Genomic DNA, 22,058 nt, shown 5'->3' with positions numbered 1-22,058 from the left:
TGAAATAGGTAAAGTAAGTATTATTCACATTCCACATATGAGGAAACTGACGCTCAAAGATTTTAAATGATTTCTCTAGGGTGACAATGCTAGTAAGTACAAATACCAGGTTTAAAATATAGGCCTTCTCACTTTAAGTCCAATACTTGTTTCACTACATAACATACTACCTTCTCTAAAACAAAATGTGACTATTACTAATCACCGTGATTCAGATGCAAACCAAAGTTTTTGAGGTCATAATGCAGAATACCAATCAAATTACTACAGACTCCCAATGTATGACAGTGACTCTCTATTACAGAAATCTATTTTCTGCTCAAACTCTTTTCCTATATCATCTAGGGGTTGCTGCTGCTCATAAATCTTATGTCTCCTGACCCTCTTCCTGTCAATATATGTATTTATTCCCATCCTCCTAACTTAAAATCTAGTATAGAACTTGACCAAAGCATAATAAATCTGTGGCTCTTAATCCTGAGCTCTGCCCATATCAAGAGAGTCATTATAGTTGCTGGTCACTACATATTTATCCTCTTGGTTGTCTATATGGTTCCTACATATTTGTCCTTTTCTACCTCCTTTTTTCTTTTTCATGACAATGGTTAAATATATTCATTTAACATTACATTACATTACAATAATTTCCCTACATGCAATCTGTTTTCCCCACTATAGTCTCCAAAGGGTGTTTAGAAACCTTCAAATGTGCCATGGATTAAATAGTTTCTCTGAATAAATAAAAGTTCCACCTTTTTTTGAAACAAAAGTTTATTCATCAGACTGGAACTGGCTTAGTTTCTTTGTAGGGTTGCATTACAGATAGTCAAGATTTTACCTTTAACAAGATTTGACAGTGAGTTTCTAGAGGGGAAAAGAAATCTGCAAACAAAAGGTTTCAGCACAAAGACATACTACATAAATGAGCACTTGTAGACAATTTTCATTTCCAGACAAATCACCAGGCATTTAATCAGTCAAGCTCCTTTAGGGTGAATTTGGCAGCTTAAGACACAGTTAACAAGAATGGCAAAATGAGTCAGGGCTTCCATGACTACTCATGGGTGCCATAAAGGGCTCCCAATCAACAGTTTGAAATGTGTATAAACACAAAACTTTTTGAAGCATTTGGGAAAAAAATGCTTTGGGGAAGTAAAATCTGTAAGAAATAAAAGATACTTCCATAGTTTGGTAGTGTTCTAACTAATATTGTAATATTGTAATACAGATGTTTTACTTTATATAAAAGATATATGCCTGTAAAATTTTGTGTAATTCAAATTTGTATTAAGTCAAACTTTACTTGAAGGATATACCAAGAGCACTTACCTTTTAAAGGAATCCTTTGGCAAATCCTTATTGCAAATGAAAAAAATGTAAATATTCACCCCCTATTTTATCCATTTTGTAAAATTTTCACATTAACAAGTATTTTTATAACAAGATGCATACCATTCCTCAGAGAAAATTAATTGTTCACTAAGCCTCAGCCCTTTAAACAAAACTTTCCAAAATGATTCCAGTGTAAAGTAGAGTCAAAAGGAGTTTTTCCCAGGGTCTGGTCTACATAATACAGGACACTGAGATGACCAACTCAGTGGACATTAGAGGCTAACAGGCCAAGTCTAAAGGAAGAGTATGCTAAAGTCAACAAAACTCAAGAGCTCAGAATGCTTTCTTGGGCTTGCCACCTACAGATCTGTCAGAGACAATAAGGTAAGAAAATGGAAAGAAGAAGAAAAAGTGACAGGAGTTCAAATCCTTAGTTATTACATATTTAGTTAGTACATAGTACATTTATTAGTACATATACTTAGAAGTGTGATTATTTGGGGATTGAAAAACCAGAAAAATCGGTAAGAATCAGGAAATCTTTTATAACATGAGTTTAAAAAAAAAAAAAAACATGCATTTTGGTTAATAGGAAACTGAAATATTCCTGAGAGAATGCAGAGGGAAACCCTGAATTCTGGAAAAACCAATACTAAATTCTAATGCTGGCTCAGCCACATACTAATCACATAGAAGTGGACAATACACTTAAACTCACTAAGTCTGATCTTCCTCACCTATAGAATGGTGAAATAATACTTGCCACTTCACATGATTGCTGAGAGGAACCAATGAGATGATGTATATGAAAGCACTTTCAGAAATATATATATTATACAAATATAACAAAGTATGATTTCATCATTTATTGGAAATCCAACTAGAAGAAACTACCTTAATTCACCAAACATTTATTAATTGTCAGAAAATGCTTGGTAATACCCTAAGGCAAATTAGCAAATTAAACCAACAAAGTTTGGAATTCTATCCATTTCCCTTCCTTACCACAGGAGTGTGAGTGCTCCATCTGGCATTCCGTTTGATGGCTCCTACCACAATGTTAATCTCCCCTTGGATGATGTAAATACTCTTATCCACCATTCTGGCAAACCTGCCAAGAAAAGTGAAGAGGGAAAGCTGATTAATGCATGGCTGCTCCTAGCCTGTCCCTTGAGCAACCAATCATGTGAGGAAAGCATCAGTTCATGCCCATAGGGAAAGCAGGAGTTAATATTATTAAAATTGGGATAAACATTTCATTCAATTCACCAAATATTTACTAAATACCAAATATTTATTAAACACCTTATTAAATGCCTTTTCAAATTGAAATTAATTGCTTCTAATGACCACAATCATTTTGTTTCCTTCTGAAAAATCCCAGAAGCTGAGATTAAGCCAATACGTTTTTTTTTGGTTGTTTTTTGAAATTGGGTCTCAATATTTTGCCCAGCCTAGAAGTCCAGCACCGGTCCCTCACAGGCTAAATCCCTTCTATTGAGTACAGGCAGAAGCACGAATCTGCTCCATTTTCTGACTGGGTGGACTAACCCCTCTTTAGGCAGCTCCCAAAGATTCTTCATATTGGTACAAGACTTAGTGCAGGTATCGAATCAGCTTTAGCCCTATTGTAGCTTAGATCTCCCCAGCTCAAGTGATTCACTGTAAGCCAGCAGGTATTAACAGAAAGTATTTCCCATAGGACATCTATATACCTAAGGCCAATTTCCAGTAGATATATTTGTTTCTGGACGTAAAGTAATGAGTCTCAATGGACAACTTAGTAAGGCCTTTATGTCTGTGAGAACAATAGGCAATGTTGTTTTGTTAAAGACAATGTTCCAACCTTCTCACTATTCCTCTTTGTCCTTCCTGAAGTAATGAGAAGTCTAGAGAGATCATTAGAAGAGCGAGTGTCCTTCATGACAAAACTGAGTTTATTTCCATTTTTTTAAAGTATCTATATTGCCATGTCATATATGACATAGAAAGAACACTGACCTTAGAGCCAAAAGACCTGAGTCCTGGTCCCAGTTCTGCTATTAACCAGCTGACCTTAAGGTAAATAGCTTCCTTATATGGCACTTTGTTTAATCATCTGACAAATGAAAAGGCTGAACTTCAACACAACCTCTAAGATACTTCTTCGTTCTAACACACTGGCATTCTATGATTTCAGATACAGAGTGATACAACTCTCTTAAGAGTTGAAAATCCAATATACCTATAGCAAAGTGAAGGGAATCAAGAGCTGCATTGAATCGACTGAAAGGAGCCTCATTTACAAGCAGCAAGTTATCTCCAGAGCAGGATTTCTACTTGTACTACTGAGGGGTAAATGCTAACGCTATTATATTAATAATCTCCATTCTAGAAAAAAGGAAACTGAGGCTGAGAGAAGTGATGTCCTGAATTGTACACTAAGAAAACCTAATTTTTCTTACAATCTGATTTCCATATGGTGTTCTCAATGGTGCAGAAGTGTTCTTTAAGCCATCATCTTTTAATCTTTAGCTCAGGTACTACTTCCTACTCAAAAACCTTTCCTGATCCCCAATAGTTGTGTTTTTCCTTTTCTTAAATTATACTGGACTGATTTACCTCTTGATTCCATCTCCCCTAGAAAATCCTTACAGAAAAAAAGTTTTTATTTTTATTTCTTCTTGGTATTCCCAGCACTTAGAATAATGGCTTTTATGTAACAAGCATTTAACAAATATTTTTAAAATAGAACTAAAAATAAAATACAAATTCTTAGTCTGGCCATTTAATATTTACCACAATCTAGTTCTAAACTACCTTTCCAGCCTTATTTAATATTACTCCCCTCTTCAAGTAAACTATGATAATCTTTCTTAGGTATTAATAATTTGAATTTTTTTGGATAATTATTTATATCCTTTGACTATTGAAGCATGACTATTTATCTTAATTAATTCCCTGTTTATTTTATATATAATGCTGTTATCAAAAATATTTGGGAACAAAGCAGGGTAGTAGACTGCTGGGACAAAAAGAGGCAGAGAACAAGACTCAGGGTCTGCTAGCCCCCTGGGAGCTACCCCTTCTTCCTTCCCAATCTCCACTAGCCCCTCAGGTAGCATGGCCATAGCAAAACTCATTCAAGCACCACTGGAGACAGAAATGTATGAGTAGGTCTGAGGAGCATCTGCCTATCTGGAGTATGTCATTTGTGACATGGGCCCCTCAGGCAGCACAAAGGCCAGTGGAAGAAGCCACATCACCCTGGGCCAAAAGCAGGCACCAGTTATTTTCTCAACTAGAAGCTCAGAATTGACAGAACTGCCAAAGGCCCATAAAGGACAATGGTTGCTCCCATCTAGACACTGATATTTCGAAACACTGATAACCCTATGAGGTCTGCTTCAAAGTACCTAATACTAGAATAGACATCATTCCTCCTTAACAATTGGAACCTAAAATAACTGCTGGAATCATGGAAATGAGCAGAGGGGAGCCAGTATCCTTGGACTTCACCCTGTTGAATCTAAGAACAGAACCTTGGACCAATGTCTTCCCTAATTGATATTCACCAGATCTTTACAATCCTTATGATGTCTATTTGAAAGTAGTTAATATCTAGATTCTTGTTTTACCCCTTCTCTACTAGCTGAGGACAGATGAAGCCCAATTCCTATATTATACCTCTCTCCCCCTCCCCCCACAAAATAAAGAACTGAGATTTTGATTTAGGCTATTTCTAATCAGCCCTCACCATACCCTGAATCTCTATCATGTCTGTTTGAAAGTAATTAGTGTCTGAACTCTTGCTCAAACTCCTCTCCTATGCCAGATGAGAATAGAGAGAATCCAGTGTCTTGACTCCTTTTCCTCTTCAATGCAGGATAAAGACTCTGATTTGTCCCTAGCTTTGACTGCCACTCTAAAATTCTCATATTCTCTACTTCCAAAGAGGAAAGGTGTGGACAGCTACAAAGAAGAATGGCTCCTTCAATGACTGCCACTCTTAAGAAAGAAAACAAGATTCACGTCTATAGGAAGGAAAGGAAGAATAAAAGGAAGGAGGAAGGGAGGGAAGAAGGAAGGGAAGAGAGGAAGGAAAAAGGGAAGGAGGGTAGGAAAGAGAGAGAGGAAGGAAAGAAGGAGAAGAGGGAGGAAGGGAAGAAAACAAAAAGGGAAGAAGGGAGAGAGGGAAGGAGGAACAGACTTTGGGGAATTCAACTTATCACCATCATCAATACTGGTAATATACTCCTTCCTCATTGCTTTCTAAAATAAGAGAGTAAGACTGGTGATTTCCTATTCTAAATTTATGATCCTATTAAGTCCTTATCTCCATTCAAGGTCTAGGTCTCCCTCTATAAAACTTTTCCTTCCTTTCTGGAAATGAAAACGTTTTCCTACATCAACTTTTACCAGATCATTCTGCTTTTGTCAAACCTTACCCTATCTTATATTTATATGCTTGTGTACTTGCAGTATCTTTATTTTCATCAACAGAATATAAGCTTTTTAAGTACAAAGCATTTTTATGTCTTTTTATCTCCAGCTCCTTTCACACAGTAGATATTTAATATCACTTTGAAGTGAATTGAATATAATCAGAAACAGAGGGGTGTGGGGGGGGTATATGTAAAATATATGAATATATTGTTCAAGGACTAGTACAATTAATTTTGCTGAGGCTAATCACCCCATAATTGAACTCCTGATAATGACTTTTTGGGAGGGCACAAATCACAAAAACTATTAAGGTTATAAAGGGGTTAAAATATGTGCTAATGGAAGAATTACTCAAATTTATGAAATTATAAATCTTTAAAATAATGCAACCCTCCCAAAGATGAATCAAATCAATTAAGCAACAAGCATTTATTAAATGCTTATTATTAAGCAGGAATAAAGATAAAATTGAAACAGTCTGTGCCCTCAAGGAGCTTACATTCTATTGGGGGAGACAACTTGCATCCATAAAAGCATACACAAAATAAATACAAAGTAGTTTTTTGGAAAAGGCAATATTATATGGTGGGATAGTGATTCAACCCTAAAGACAAGGAAATGTTTATAGCAGAACTTTTTGGTAACAAAGTGGATATGTATTAACTGAGAACAAATGGAATATTACTGTACCAAAAGTAATAATGAAAATGAAGAATCAGAGCAAATTAGTTATGATATATGATACATAAGATATATGAAGTTATACAAAAATAAGCAAGTAGAACTAGGAAAACGATATATATAATATATATGATGGCTACAACAATGTAAGTAAAAAGAACACAAAGAACAACAAAAAAAGCCTCCATAATGCTGAACACTATGTAATTATAATGGCCAAGACTAGCTCTAAAGAAGACATAAGACGATACATCTTTCTCCTTTCATTGAAGGAAGGTGGACTATAATAGATGTGGAACATTGCAGATACTCTTAGACTCAGTTGATATACTGCTTAGTTTTGCTAAATGGTTTAATTTTCCTTTGCATATTAAAAGGGATTGCTAAATTGGCAGAAGAAGGTAAAGGAATAAATATATTCAGAAATAAAGGAAATATAAAAATAAAAGAAATCAATAAAAAATTAAACTTAAATATTACAGGCATCTTAATTCCAGTGATTATTTTGTATAAAGACAGAAAGTATGCCATGTTACCTATCAGAAAAGGAAGAGAAAAAAAAAAAAACAGACCAAAGAAAAATTGGTGTCTTTCTCCACCTTGCCAACTTACAAATTTGGTATTCAAGCATTGTTTAAAAATTTTTTTAGAGAAAATCTTCACCCAAAAATCTCTATAGACTGATCATTCTCAGACCCATCACTTCTGCATTTTATGCATATTGTTATTTTTCTCACCTAAGAATTAAGCATAATTAATATAATATATAATAATAATTAATATAATAAGCATCTTAGTTGTAAGAACCTCAAAATTGTCCCTTCACCTTCTTCTTCTTAATCAGTTAATGTCCATCACTTATCTTTCCTCATTCCTTTTACAAAGCATTTTCATGTTCTACAGAGCATTTCTTCTATAGATAATTTTTTTCTCCTTCCATAGGTTATTTCTTCAAGCATTCAGCACATAGGAAATGCTTTACAAAACCCTATTGACTGATTTCATATCATCAGTTTTCAATTATTTATTTGTCTTTATATCTTTTTCCTTTCTCTCCCATAGCTGTATACAGCTTTTTGGTCAATACTCTTGAAAATGTTTGTTTTGGATGTACTTCCCTGTTAGAATCTTAAATTACTTGAAAACAGTGCTTTTGTCATCACTTCCTTTTGTATCTCTCCCCAGTACTTTATACAGAGCTATTCTCAAAAACAAGAATTCAAGCTGAAGTTTTGACTGATGAAAGATACCTGCATCTATGGGTGGCATTTTGTAGGTCCTGATAGATACATAGATAGATAGATATGATATGATATGATATAGAAAAGGGTAGATTCAAAAGGAAGCAACAAAAGCATGATTGGATTCCAGAAACAGACCATAGGGACTACTGGATGATAGTGACTAAAAAATATCGACTAAAAGCGATATTTTTCAGCTGGTTGATAGTGACTAAATCCAGCAAAAGTCAACTATGGATCAGATCTAAACCTAAGTCAGAAACTTGCAGAGGTCAGACCAGGGAGATAATCAGACTTTAGCCTGGAAAAGAGCACTGAAAACTTGTAGTTTGCCAGCCTGAGCTATAAATAAAATCTTGGAATAATACAACATTCAACAGTCCAAGAAAGTGGCAACATGATTAGCCCAGACTTTCCATCTAGAAGTACAGAGTCCAACCCTAATAATGAGCACAAAGTCAGGAAGTAGGCTGGAAAAATGAACAAATAAAAAAAGAATACCACAATAAAAAAGCTATTACAGTGGCAGAGAAACTCAGGACATAACTCCAGAAAAAGATTAGCCCAAAATATTTATAAAGTTGAAGAAGAACACAGTTTATGTACAAATTCAACTAGAATTCTTAGTAGAGATGAAGAGTTTTTAAATGTTTAATGAGTGCAAGGAAAGAATAGGAGAAAAAAATTGGAAAAGAAATTAAAATTATGGAAGAAAGAGAATTTACAACTTATACAAGAAATACAAAACCTTGCTCAAGTAACAAACTCCCTGAAAATTGAAAATGGACTACATAGAAGTCAATTACTTCATGAGACAATATTAAAGCAAAATCAAAAGATTGGGGGGGAGAGAGGGGAAGAGGAAAACATAAGATATATCTTAGCCAAAACAACTAATTTGGAAATTAGAGACAATTTAGGAATCATTAGACTATTTGAAAGTCATGAACAAAAAAGAGAACCTAAAAATCATATTTCAAGAAATCTTAAAACAAAACTATTTAGGTCCCTTAGAACCAGAAGATAAAATAGAATTAGAAAAAATGAACTGATCATTTTCTAAAAGAAGCCCCCAAATGAAAACTCCTATGAATAATACAGTCAAAATCCAGTATCAAGATCAAAGGAAAAATGTTGCAAAAAGCAAAGAAAGAACTTAAGTACTGAAGAGCCAAAGTCAATATTATACAAGATTTAGCAATCATCACTATAAATGAGGGAAAAGTTTAGAATATGATATTCCAGAAGGAAAAAAAATAGAGGTTTACAGTCAGGAATGGCATACAAGGAAACCAAGTACAATTCTACAGAAGAAAAACAAGGGGAGGGGGTCTTTAATTAAATAAAGAACTTCTAAGCATTCATGATGGGGGAACTCAAATATAAACCCAGAGTCAAAAAAAAAATTAAAAAGATAAACATGAATGATCATCATAAGAGAATAAATAAAACTAATATGCTTTCATTCTAATATAGTAACATGATACATGTGTCCCCTCTGAACTCTATTATCATTAAGAGTAATGGAAGGAATCTAATTAGACAGAAAAACTAAGTCTAATTCTGTTGCTTGATGACAAGTGGAAAGGAAAGAAAAGACTCTATTATAAGAAGAAAGAAAGAATAAGGATGGGAAAAATTATCACCTATAATTGGGATGCAGAAGTAGAAGTCTTCTAAAACAAAAGAATGAGTGGGCACCACTTAAATCTTAATCTGAACTGATTAAAGGAAGGAAGAATACATACAGTTGGGTACAGAAATACATTTCACTCACTAGGGAAACAGGAGAGAAAGGGGAAAGAGGGAAATATGGAGGAGGCTAGATTAGGAAGGGTTTAATATTAAGCAAAATGAATTCTAACTAGGGTGGATTTTGAAGAGGCATTTAAAAAAAATTATTTTTTCCCCCTCTGGATGAGGGAAAGAAAGGCAAAGGAAGAGAAGCAGTTTATATCAAAGCCAGAACACTAGTGCTGTGCTCACTCCTCCCACACAACCAACTTCTTTATAAAGAAGAAATAGGAAAGAAAGAGAAGGAAAATAATAAGAGAATAAAGAGAAATACAAATTAGCAATCATAAGAATGAAATGTGAATGGGATGAACTCACCCATAAAAAAGGAAAAGAGCAGAATGGATTAAAAAGTAGAATCAGACAATATGCTGTTTACAAGAAATACACTTGAAATAGAAAGATACTCACAAAATTAAAATAAAGAGCAAATGCAAAATATATTATCTTTTATCTGAAGTAAAAAATGTAAGGGTAGCAATATAATCTCAGACAAAGCAACAGCAAAAATAGATTTAATTTAAAAAGATAAAAAGAAAAACTACATTTTTCTGAAAAACTATTATCAATAATTAATTTCAATTATTAATTAATATTAATACTAAATATATGCATCAAGGGGCACAGCATCAAATACTTAAAGTTAAATGAGTTCTAGAGAGAAATAAAGAATAAAATTATAATAACTGAGAACTGTAGTTTACATCTTTCTGATTTACTTAAACATCTACAAAGAACTTGCTAAGCATTGTGCTAAGCACTTTACAATTATTATCTCATTTGATCCTTTCAACAATCCTAGGAAATATTATTCCTATTATTTCCATTTTACATATAACAAAATGGAGGCAAACAAAGGTGAAGTGATTTGCCAAAAGTTCTCACAGTTAGTGAATGTGTGAGGCCCAATTTGAAGTTAGGTTTTCCTGACTCTAGAAGAGTTCTATCCACTTCACCACCATAAAATAAAATAAAAATGAAGTGAGGAACCTGAATAAAATTTTAGAAAAGTTAGACAAGGTACCTCTAGAGATTACTCAATAGGAACAAACAAAAGGGGACACTCAAATTTCTCAGTTCTGAGAAAGTACAGAAAGACACAAAAACAGACCACGTATTAGGGAATAAAAAACTTAAAATGCAGAAAAGTAGAACAATTAAGTTAAGTTCAACTTTTACAGATCACAATAAAAAGCATGTTCAACAAAAAGCTACCAAAGAAACAATTAAAAACTAATGGGTGAATAAATAAAAATCCTAAAGAATAGGTGGAAGAAAGAACAAATCATAGAACCAATCCATATTTTATTAAAGAAAATAACAATGAGACAAGACACCAAAATTTTGGACATGTAGCTAAAGTAGTCATTATATGAAAAATGTAATCTCTACACACTTTCATCAATAAAAGAGAAAAATAGATTAAAAAAAAAAACTGGAAAGCCAACAAATTAAACATCAAATAAATTCTGAAAAATGAAAGAAGAGATGAACAAAAAAACAATGAATTAATAAAATTGGGAGCTGGTTTTTAGAAAACAAAAAATAGAAAAGACCAACCATTAGCTAATTTAATTTTTTAAAAATAAAATCAAATTACTTGTATTAAAAACAAAAAAGGCGAATTTACAACCAATGAAGAAATAAAAGTTACTAAAAATTATTTTGCCCAAGTATTTGCCAATAAAATTGACCATCTAATTTAGATAAATATTTACAAAAACATGAAGTGTTCAAATTAAATGATTGATTGACTGGGTGAGGGAAATGGGACTATAGGACTATAGAATTGAATAACTAAAATATGGCTGAGTAGCTTTTTCCTGGACTGCCTAAAGCAGTTCTGAAGACTCAAGACTTTAAAAATTCCCAGATTTCACCATATATTATACAATAAATTCAAAATGGATACATAACCCTAAATACTATAAATGTATCACAACAATATTCGAAGAAAATCAGATAAGGTACTTATAACTAAAGAAGAAGTATTAGTCAAATACTAGATGGAGGCTGTCACAAAATATAAAATGAATAATTTTGATTACCAAAAAAAATTTTTTAAACTTCTGCACAGACAAATTCAATGCAACTAGAATGGGAAAAGCAACACTTTGACTTGGAAAAGTCTTTACAAATATTTCCAATCGTAATTTGTATTTATTCAAAATAAATAAGGTACTAACACAAATATACAGTGTTCCAAAAGTCTTAGTGAAGTTTTAAGTACACAACACTAAAAATTATGTTCCAATGAATGCATAAGTGGTCAAAGAATAAGAACAATTATCAGAATTGCAAACTATGCCAGCTTCTAGTTAAGACCTTGCCCCAGGATAATGGGCATGGGGGAAAAATGGTCTCGTCTCTGTCATCTCCCCAGCTTTAAAGGAATTCTGCCCCAAGACCATCTCTAGTACTCAGCTGCCCTCTAGGGACAAGACCTCTTCTATTTCATGTCCCATAGGACCTTCTACTCATTCTCTTGTCTAGCTTCCCATACATTTATGTGTTAGCTAAAACTTTTTATGAGACAGGTCTATTGGGGTCTCAAAGACATAACATCAATACCTGCTGCCAAGAGGTTGAACTTCAAGAAAGGACTTCAAATAATCTAATCATATGCCTCTTTTCAATGGACCTGACTCCAGTGACACTCTCTGGACTCACTCCTGGATTAGTATATTACCATATTGCTATATATATTCCTTGAACCCCATTTCTACTTCCAGACATTCCCTCTCCCATTTTAAATAATCTCTCCTTTACAATTCACAATACCTAAATATAACACCCAATCCACATCCTAATAGTTATCTATCAACTTCCATGACATTCTATTTCCTAGCTCAATGAGTTTAGTGCTTGGTTCACAATCCCCCCCCCCCCCAAACTCTCTCTCTCTCTCTCTCTCTCTCTCACACACCCCGAGATAGTAGGATAGAAAGACACTCAAGGAAACTTGGAACAGACAAATGTAAAGATATAGACATAGACAAAGACACAGAGACTTGGGACAATAAGACAACTCCAAGAAATCTGGAACATAGACATAGACAACTGTCTCTCTTTCCCTCTCTCCCCACTCTCTCCTCTCCAGTCCTCAATAAAAAGGATTTCAACATACATATCAATGTTCTTTCTAATACTCTAAATTCCTACAAACACAGAGATGGTCACATTCTTGATATTGCACATTACCTCCAAGTATTCTATTCCTGGTTCATTAACTCCAAAATTCCTTTATCTGATCATAATCTTTTATCATTCCATCTTTCCTGAAGCTTTGTAACTACTAACCCTGTTGTGATTACTACTCTATTTCTCCATCCCCTTGTCCTTTCCCAGGTCATAATCTTGCACTTTACTATACTCCGTCCTTCATTATCATGACTCCTTGGTTGAGTGAAGCAACTCAGTTCTATATTTGCATCTCTTGCCTCCTGGACCAATATATTGTCTATCATGCCTTCTTAGTACCCAACTTGAAATACTCCCACCACTCAACATCTGAGACAACTAGATGGCCCCAGTGGATAAAAGTACTGCACTTGGGAGTCAGAAAAACCTAAGAACAAACTCTACTTCAAAACTTTACCACTTAACCCTTCTCAGTTTCAGTTTCCTCAACTGTAAAATAAAAGTGACAATAGCACTTATCTAAAAGGTTTAGCGTGAGGAACAAATGAAATAATATGTAAAGCACTTTGCAAATCTTAAGGCTCTCAATAAATGCTAGTTACTACTGTTACTGCTCCTAATCTTGTATTATTGAACAAGGTTGGAAATCACAGTACTATGTCAAAAACAAATTTATATTATCTAATCTTAATTGGAACCTCAAGATAAATGTTCTATTCATCTTAATTGATTCACCCTTCCACCTTTCCACAAAAACTGTTCTAAAACTTATCTCTCCTTAAACCTCGCATGGTATTTGTTTCTGCCACTCCATCAACTGAGATTCTCACCTCATATTTCACAGAAAAAAAAAATGACCCCTTGCTTGAGTAAACCAACTTAATTCTACATCAAAATCTCTTACCTCCTAGACTTATTGGCTATCACACCTTGCCAACACCCAATCTTTAAATATTCCCATCCTCCAACACCTGTGGTAGTTATGTGGCTCAGTAGATAGAATTTGCCTAATGCTTTCCTATATTCCCTCATAACACATCACTAATGCACTTTTCTTCATTCTCTCCTACATTCCTGTCTAAAATTAAAAGAATGTGCTTTTCTGCCAAAGCCAACCGCTATACATGCATCCTTGATCCTATTCCCTTCTAAATTCTCCTAAACTGTCCCCATTATCATTCCCAAGCTCCTTCTTGCATCCAAATCTCTGCCTATATACTGACTCCTTCTGTCAATAAATAAGTTCAAGTTCCTTGGACTTTTAAAAAAAAATCCTTCCTTACTTAATCATTCCTGCTGGCTTTCTTATAACTCTTTTCCCCTTCATAGTTATGTTCCTTGGGAGAGCTGTCCACCCTTAGTGGCTCCAGTTCCTCTCCTCCCATTCATTTCTAAATCTCTGCAATCTAGCTTTCAAATTTATCATTCCACTGACACAACACTCTTCAAACTTATCAAATTTAGTGGCCTCAGTCTTCATCCTTCTTGAATTTTCTTCAGCATGTAACACTGCTAAGAATCTCCTACTAGATATTCTTTCCTCTCTAGGTTTTTCTGACAATGGTCTCTTCTGGTTCTCTTTCTATTTGTCCAATTGTTCCTTCCCAGGCTTTTTCTTTACAGATTTTTCATCACCCTTAAGCCCACTAAATATGGCCGTCCTTTGCTATGTCAAACTATTCAAAAGAAACTGTCTATACCTAGGCACCCAAAGGTAACAAGGAGCATCACCTTTAACCAAGAACTAAACGTACAGTCAACTTTCATGCTAGCATTTCAAAGGTCTTAGAGGAGAGTCAAGTTCTACCTGTTTTAAAGGACTGAACTATTCCTATTTGAAATTTTTTCTCAAAGAAAAGGAAAGGCTTCTATAGTTTCAACACATCCTGCCCAGGCCTAGATGGTGTGCTATTATCCAGAAGTTACATTTACTGGTCCTATTCATTCAATAATCTAGATAGTCTACTATGAAATACAAACCTATTTTACCAGGGCTATAATCTAGAAAAGTGAGAAAAATTCATTCAATTAATGGATTAAAAAAATAGGCTATCATTTCATTTTCCAATTTAATTAAATCTAAATCTCTCTTTAGAAAATGGCCATATTCAGGTTGATCAATTAAAATTTAAGTATTTGTTCCCTATAACCATTTTCCTACTTGTTAAATTAATAAATTTTATGCTCCCTATTTTATAATAACTAGTTGGACTTAGTTGCTGGGCATTGTTGGGCAAGAAGATGACTATATAGATTTCTGGCTCACAATTTGAAATATGGAACTCTAAGGAGACACATCGATAAAGGAACATTTATACAAGTTATAGTATATAAACACAATTAAATTATGGAGAACACTTTAGGGAAACCTGGAAAGACTTGTATAAACAGATTAAAAATGATGTGAGCAATAACAGAACAATTTATACAATCGCAACAATGGCAAACAAGGACAAACTACATTGAAAAAACTAGGAACTCTAATAAGTGTGATGACCAATTGTGAATTCAGAGGATTTAATGATGAAATGTAATGCCAACTTCCTGACAGAGAAGTGAAAGACTCAAGAGTACAAAACGAAACAATTTTTTTTTTTTTTTTTTACATAGCCAAATGCTAATTTGTCTTGTTTGGATATACATGCTTGTAATAGGAATTTTGTTTTTTCTTTTTCTCTTTTTCATTTGGAGTTTGGGAAATGAACTGGGAGAGTGGGGGGATCTATTTTAGCTAACTGAAAAAAAATTTAATTAAAAAAAATTAATGGTGGTCTCATGCAGAGCAAAGTAAGCAGAGTCAATAAAACAATATACATAATGATAATAGTATAGATGAAAAACCACCAAAAAAAAAAAAAAATCCAAAGCATATGCAAAACTATGAAGAACAAGCATGACCCAAAGGAAGAGATTTAAAAAAAAAAAAATCATCCATTCCATCCTTTTGAGGAGATCTTTAAAGGTTTACACATAGCATGTATTTTCAGATCCACTATGCTGATTTATTCTCTTCTTTTTCTTCTGTCTTTAAAAAATACTCTTTGTTCTAGGAAGGCAAGGGAAACAGATATTAAGAGAAAGATATGAATAAAGTTTTATTTTTTAAAAAAAATCAATGGAGGTAGAAAAAGAGATATTGTTCTCAAAATGTACAGACCACCTGTCTGTCATTCAGAAAAAAAAAAATTGGCAAGTTAAAAAAAAGGTTACAGTCCTGGCATCAAAAAATGATACAGTAGGTGAAGGGACCTCAGTTTTATAGGCTAGTAGCATCAAAGCTACTAATCAAAACATATCATCAAAAAAGATCCCTGTAGGCCACATATTAACTTGGAAAACCACAAATTAACACTATGTTTTATTTTTTATTTTGCCAAACATTTTCCAATTACATTTTAATTTGGTTCCAGCTGTAGTATGGAGTTTTATGGTCCATTACAGTACAACTGCTGGTCCATTTTCTCTACTCTAGCAAAGCAGCTAATAATTTCTTGGCTTGACTTAATGATGTTATCTTTCAAAAAGTAGAAGAACCAAGAGAAGAAAATGATCTACTGAACCTAATATTCAATACTACAGAAAAACTGACTGTTGGGGATAGAAATGATAGGAATTTTTAGGGGAATGCTTTAACTTTAAACTGATTTGAGAATGGGAGTAAAAACAAATGTCCCCTGTATTTTGGGACAGAGATTTCAAAAGATTCAAAGAAAGGATACATAAGATCCCTGGAACTAAAAGTCTACCGAGAATTCTTCCCAAGATAGAGGAAAGGATCTTAGGAATTAAATTTTAAAGACACAAAGAGAAAGAATTCCAATGGCAGGGATAAGGAAGTTGTGTTTAAAGAAATCGACGTGGAAATCCAGGGAACTTAAATTTTTTTTTTAAACCCTAAGTAAAGGAAAATGAGTACAAAAGTGTGCTATAGTCCTATAAAAAGAGTATGATGAGTTCTAAAAGTCAGAAAGAGCTGAGATTGGTGAGGAAAACTGAACTGTAGCTCAGGGTAAATGGGGTGATGATAATAGATAACAAAAAAGAGAACTATTCAACTTTTAATTTTTCATTTTCTTATCTTTTCTTTGGGGGGGAGGGCTGAGGCAATTGGGGTTAAGTGACTTGCCCAAGGTCACATAGCCAGTAAGTGTTAAGTGTCTGAGGTCAGATTTTAACTCAGGTCCTCCTGACTTCAGGGTTGGTATTCTATCCACCATACCAACTAGCTGCCCCTGTTTTCATTTTCTTTAACAAGCATAATGACTTTCAAATTGGAAAGGACAGAACAAAAATTACCACTAGGAGTTGAGAGTTAAGATTTGTAAGACTGTATGAGAAATCCTAGTTGTTCTTGATAAACTATAACCCAAGATTATGCTGAGAAAACTTAGAAAATAGTGATTAAAAAAGATCAGAAAAACATTTAAAACATAGTAACAAAAAGGCATAACATAAAGTGACATAAATAAATAGGGCAATTTGTTAATAATAGGTTAAATGTAATGTATACTTTAAAAAGAGAAAGATTATGAAGAACAGAAAAGGACCAAAAATAAATTTTCCAATTTTCTAAAAAGAAAACAGTAGAATCTGTGAATTGTAAACTATTGACCTTGACTTCAATTCCTGGCAAAATTCTAAAACACATAAGGGATGGGTAGTAAACATCTAGAAAAGGAAGTGGTGATTACAGTGAGCCAACACAGCTTCATCAAGAACAGGTCGCGCCAGACTAACCTCATTTTCTCCATTGACAGGATTACCAGACTGGTAGATCAAACACTATATTAGTTTATCTAGATTTTAGCAAATATTTTACCAAGTCTCTCACTTTACTCTTGTGGACAATATGCAAAGACGTGGGATAGATAAAAGTACGTAAGAGAGAGTCTAAACTAATTGAATGAGTAAACAAAAAGAGTAATCATCAATGGTTTGATGCCAACTTGGAAGAAGGTATCACAGAGATCTATGCTTTGCCCTGTGCTGTTTAAGATTCTCTTTTTTAAATCAATAATGATTTAGAGAAAGACATACTTAAAAGGTATGTAATTACCACACATGAAGATGACACAAAACTCAGAGGGATAGAGAACATGAAGGATAGACATGAACAGAATTAGAATCTAAAAAGAACATGACAGGGAACAACATAAAACTGGCTAAAAAAATGAAATGACATTTAAATTAATTATTAAATGTAAAATCAACTTCATAAAATACAAAGGGGAGACATGGCTAAATTTTCTTAGAAAGATTTGACTGTTTTAGCAGACTGTGAGTGCAATGACTTAAAATGACAACCAAAAATGATAATAATCTTTGGCTACAATATAATAAGTATGGAGTCCTTAAGTCCAAGAAGGTGATAATTCCATTCTATCATGCCTTTGTCAGATTGTATGTAAATTCAGTGGTATATGCCACATTTTAGGAAGGCCACTGATAAAATGAAGGATGATCTGGATAATGAAGTCTCAAAAGTCCTCCCATGTGAAAGCTAAGAATGCTTAGTCTGGTGAAAAGTTTTGGGGTGGGAATAGGGAAATGATAGATGTCTTCAAGAATTTAAAGACCTGTCCCATGTAAGTAGAATAGTTTGTTCTGTTTGGGCCTGAGGGCAGAAATAGAAGCAAAAGATATAAGCTACATAGAAGCAAATAACTAACAATTAAGACTTATTCAAAGTTGAATGGGCTTACTTAGGATATTCCCCCTTTAAGGAGGGTATTCAAATAAATGGTGTCAAAGTAATGGGTAGAACTTCTTGTTCAGTACCAGTTGGGTAAGCTGGTTTCTAAGGTCCTTGCCAGTTCTGTGATCTGTCACTGCCTGATTCCAATATCTTCAAAACCTCAGGAAGCATTTCCTCCAGTATACAGTAGATCTTTATTATGGTTTGGTACTTCTACTGGCCAAAGTTGCAATTCTTGATCATACCCAAATCCTGTTATATTATTACTACAGACTTTCCCAAGTTTTATACTGCTCTTATAAAGAAATACCACTAACTGGTCAGAAAGAAAACCAAGACAGAGGGATGCAAAAATATCTGTAATTCCCACAGGATCTAGATCAATGCCTTCCTAATAAATGCACATTTCTTCATGGCCTGTTCAAAGCTTTCTACAGAGTAACAGACTTATCAAATTCGCATTTCCAATATCTACCATAGGGATGATCACCCTTATGATTATATATATGACATATACTTTCTAAATAAACCTCAACCCATCAGTCCAAATCATTACCACAACTTGAACTGTATCTGTCCTCAGTGTCTGGTTCATTGGGGCTTAGGCCTCCTTCTAGCAACTGTCCTGTGCCCTGGCCCCAACAAGTTTAAATCGTCAAATTCTCTACATCTTGCTTTCATTCACTAAAAAAAGAGGATCACCAGCTACAAACACCACAATGCAAACCCTTCTATTACTCTTGGAGTTTTTCTGAAGTTAAAACTTCTAAACAATCAAGTGGCAGGAAGGAATGTGAATAACCAAAGGCAAACTAAGAAAGTAAAAAATAAATTGTCCACATGAAAGCAGCAAAATAATCTACTCTGAGGCTATTTAAAACAATGCAGTCTCATGGTGTCCATTCTCTATCTGGTGGGGGATCCTCCAGCTTCTGCTTTCCCTCGCACACCAAGGTCGCCAGTGCATGAACTCGGGAATCTCGGGGCTACCCCTCTGAAAGTTGGTGAGGACCCAGGGGAGGAGTAGGCCCTGCCTCAGCCTCTCTTTCCTGGAGGCGAAGACTTAGTAAAGGGCTGACAAGACCCGGGGCTGAGTGGACGTACAGAGGAGAGATTCAAGCATCTTACAAGGAATCTCTAAGTGGCCGGAGGACTCAGAGTTGAAATAGGCCCTCCCGGGACTGACAGGCTAACCTTTGCCCCCCACGATTGCCTTCCTAATTCCTTCCCATAATTCCCCTCTTTCTCCCCATCACCCAACCGGAGCTTTGTGCCTCCCTAGCTCCCAGGTGCGACAGAGGCTCGGTCCTGGAGACCCTGGGACTTTTCCCGGGAAAAGCTCTCGCTGACCTGTCACCGGATCCAAAATGGCGAGGCCTAGTCCCAGGGCCGGCGGCCACAATTCATGTCCGGCCCGAGAGCCGGCGGAGACCTCAAACAGTTCCCCCGACTCTGCGACAGGGAGGGAAAAGGAATGGGAATCGGTGACCAAAGACAAGAGTCGGTGAGCAAAGGGTGGGATGGGGCCAGCGATAGCAGCTGCAGTGACGATTCAGGCCCTGGGACGGGCGGAGGAACCGGCTCCCTTCCCTGTCAGTTCACTGACGTGGTAACTAGGCGCAACCTACGCCGCTGCCTGGTAACTGCGCGAGTCTAATAGCATACACAACCAATCCCCGCTGGGTCTGGCACCGATCATCCAATCAAAGAGGGAGAGTTGGCCTTAGGAATGGGAACCTTTCCGGGGAAGGTGGGATTGCAAAAGAAACTGGAAAAGGATAGGTGATAGATATCCAACGGGAATGATCAGCTACAGAGTAGCAGTGGAAAGCACCAATAGAAATGAGGAATTGTACTTGGGCGGTTGGAACGGAGGTGGAGTTAGAGCAAGTTCGGTTGCACTGCGCCGGGACGACTGTGACCGCAGGGCATTGTGGGAAGAGGGACCGAGGATAGAACTCTTGGCAAACCCGGACAAGTATCCAACCCGCGACCCGAATTCTAGGATGCCCAGTCCTTCAGGCCTTCTCACCACACCCAATCAGAGGCATCTGAGTCAGGACCACGCCCCCACGAGGACTACCCAATCAAGACTGAGAAAGCCATTCTTCCGGCTGCTGCAGATCCCACTTTGAACTTGCATATTGCAATGCCGTCAGCCACCCTGTCCGTTCAATTCAACCAATTCAAGCAACTTACAACCTGATTACTGGGGACACCCTAATAAAGCCAGCTTGCCTCCGACCCCGCAAGTAGCTTACAATCCAGTAGGCGAAAAAAAAAATGGCTTCAGAAAGAGCTGTTAGAACTTAATTGTGCTGTCAATAAAAAGTCATTAAAAAAAAAAAAGAACTTAATTGTGAGAAGGTAATGATGAAATCAAGTAATGAGGAGACCAAACTATCACTCTTTGCAGAGGAGATGATGGTATATTTAGAGAACCCAGAGAATCAACTAAAAATCTATTAGAAATAATCCACAACTCTAGCAAAGTTGCAGGATACAAACTAAATCCACATCATAGCATCACTAACAAAATCCAGCAGCAAGAAATACAAAGAGAAATTCCATTTAAAATAACCATCGATACTATAAAACGTTTGGGAATCTATCTGCGAGGGAAAGTCAGGAACTATATGAGCAAAATGACAAAACACGTTCCACACAAATAAAGTCAGATCGAACCAATTGGAAAGATATCAAGTGCTTGTGGATAGGTCAAGCAAATCAAATAAACTCCCTAAACTAATCTATTTGTTTAGTGCTATACGAATCAAGAAACTATTTTGTCGAACTAGAAAAAATAACAAAATTCATCTGGAAGAACAAAAGGTCAAGAATTTCAAGGGAACTAATGAAGATTAGCTGTAGCAGATCTAAAACTCTATTATAAAGCAGCAGTCACCCAGACCATTAGGTTAGGCTCACAGGACAAAACAGTCAATAACGATAGCAATCTAGTATTTGACAAACCCAAAGACCCCAGCTTTGGAAATAAGAATTCATTATTTGACAAAAACTGCTGGGAAAATTGAAAACGAATATGGCAGAAAGTAGGCATAGGCCCACACCTAACACCATATACCAAGATAAGATCAAAATGGGTTCATGATCTAGACATGAAGAATGATATTATAAACAAATTAGAAGAACATAGGATAGTTTACCTCTCAGATTTGTGGAGGAAGAAGGAATTTGTGACCAAAGAAGAACTAGAGAACTATTATTGATCGTAAAATAGATAATTTTGATTATATTAAGTTAAAAAGTTTCTGTACAAACAAAACTAATGCAGACAAGATTAGAAGGGAAACAATAAACTAAGGAAACATTTGTATATCCAAAGGATCTGATAAAGTTCTCATTTCTAAAACATATAGAGAACTGACTCAAATTTATAAGAACTCAAGCCATTCTCCAATTGATAAATGATCAAAGGATATGAACAGACAATTTTCAGATGAAGAAATTGAAACTATTTGTAGCTACATGAAAAGGTGCTCCAGATCACTATTGATCAGAGAAATGCAAATTAAGACAACTCTGAGATACCACTATACACCTGTCAGATTGGCTAAGATGACAAGAAAAGATAATGACGAATGTTGGAGGGGATGTGAGAAAACTGGGACACTGATGCATTGTTAGTGGAGTTGTGAACGGATCCAACCATTCTGGAGAATAGTTTGGAACTATGCTCAAAAAAGTTATCAAACTGTGCACACCCTTTGATCCAGCAGTGTTTCTAC

At 35.3% G+C, this 22,058-nt stretch overlaps 1 protein-coding gene across 6 annotated transcripts in view; it reads right to left on the bottom strand.

Moving 5' to 3' along the window:
- Positions 1-19,943, bottom strand: part of GBF1 (golgi brefeldin A resistant guanine nucleotide exchange factor 1) — a 110,039-nt gene extending 90,096 nt beyond the window's left edge. For all 6 annotated transcript variants that reach the window (XM_031955749.1, XM_031955747.1, XM_031955748.1 and 3 more), the window contains exons 1-2: positions 19,660-19,943; positions 2,338-2,443 (exon numbers count right to left, since the gene is read on the bottom strand). In XM_031955749.1, coding sequence (XP_031811609.1) covers positions 2,338-2,433 — 96 coding nt within the window. In that variant the 5' untranslated portion in view covers positions 2,434-2,443; positions 19,660-19,943. The remainder of the gene's footprint in view (positions 1-2,337; positions 2,444-19,659) is intronic.
- Positions 19,944-22,058: the final 2,115 nt, after the last annotated feature.

This window comes from Sarcophilus harrisii, chromosome 2 (genome assembly GCF_902635505.1).
Source record: "Sarcophilus harrisii chromosome 2, mSarHar1.11, whole genome shotgun sequence".
Classification (NCBI taxonomy): domain Eukaryota; kingdom Metazoa; phylum Chordata; class Mammalia; order Dasyuromorphia; family Dasyuridae; genus Sarcophilus; species Sarcophilus harrisii.
This window is presented reverse-complemented; position numbering and strand designations above follow the sequence as displayed.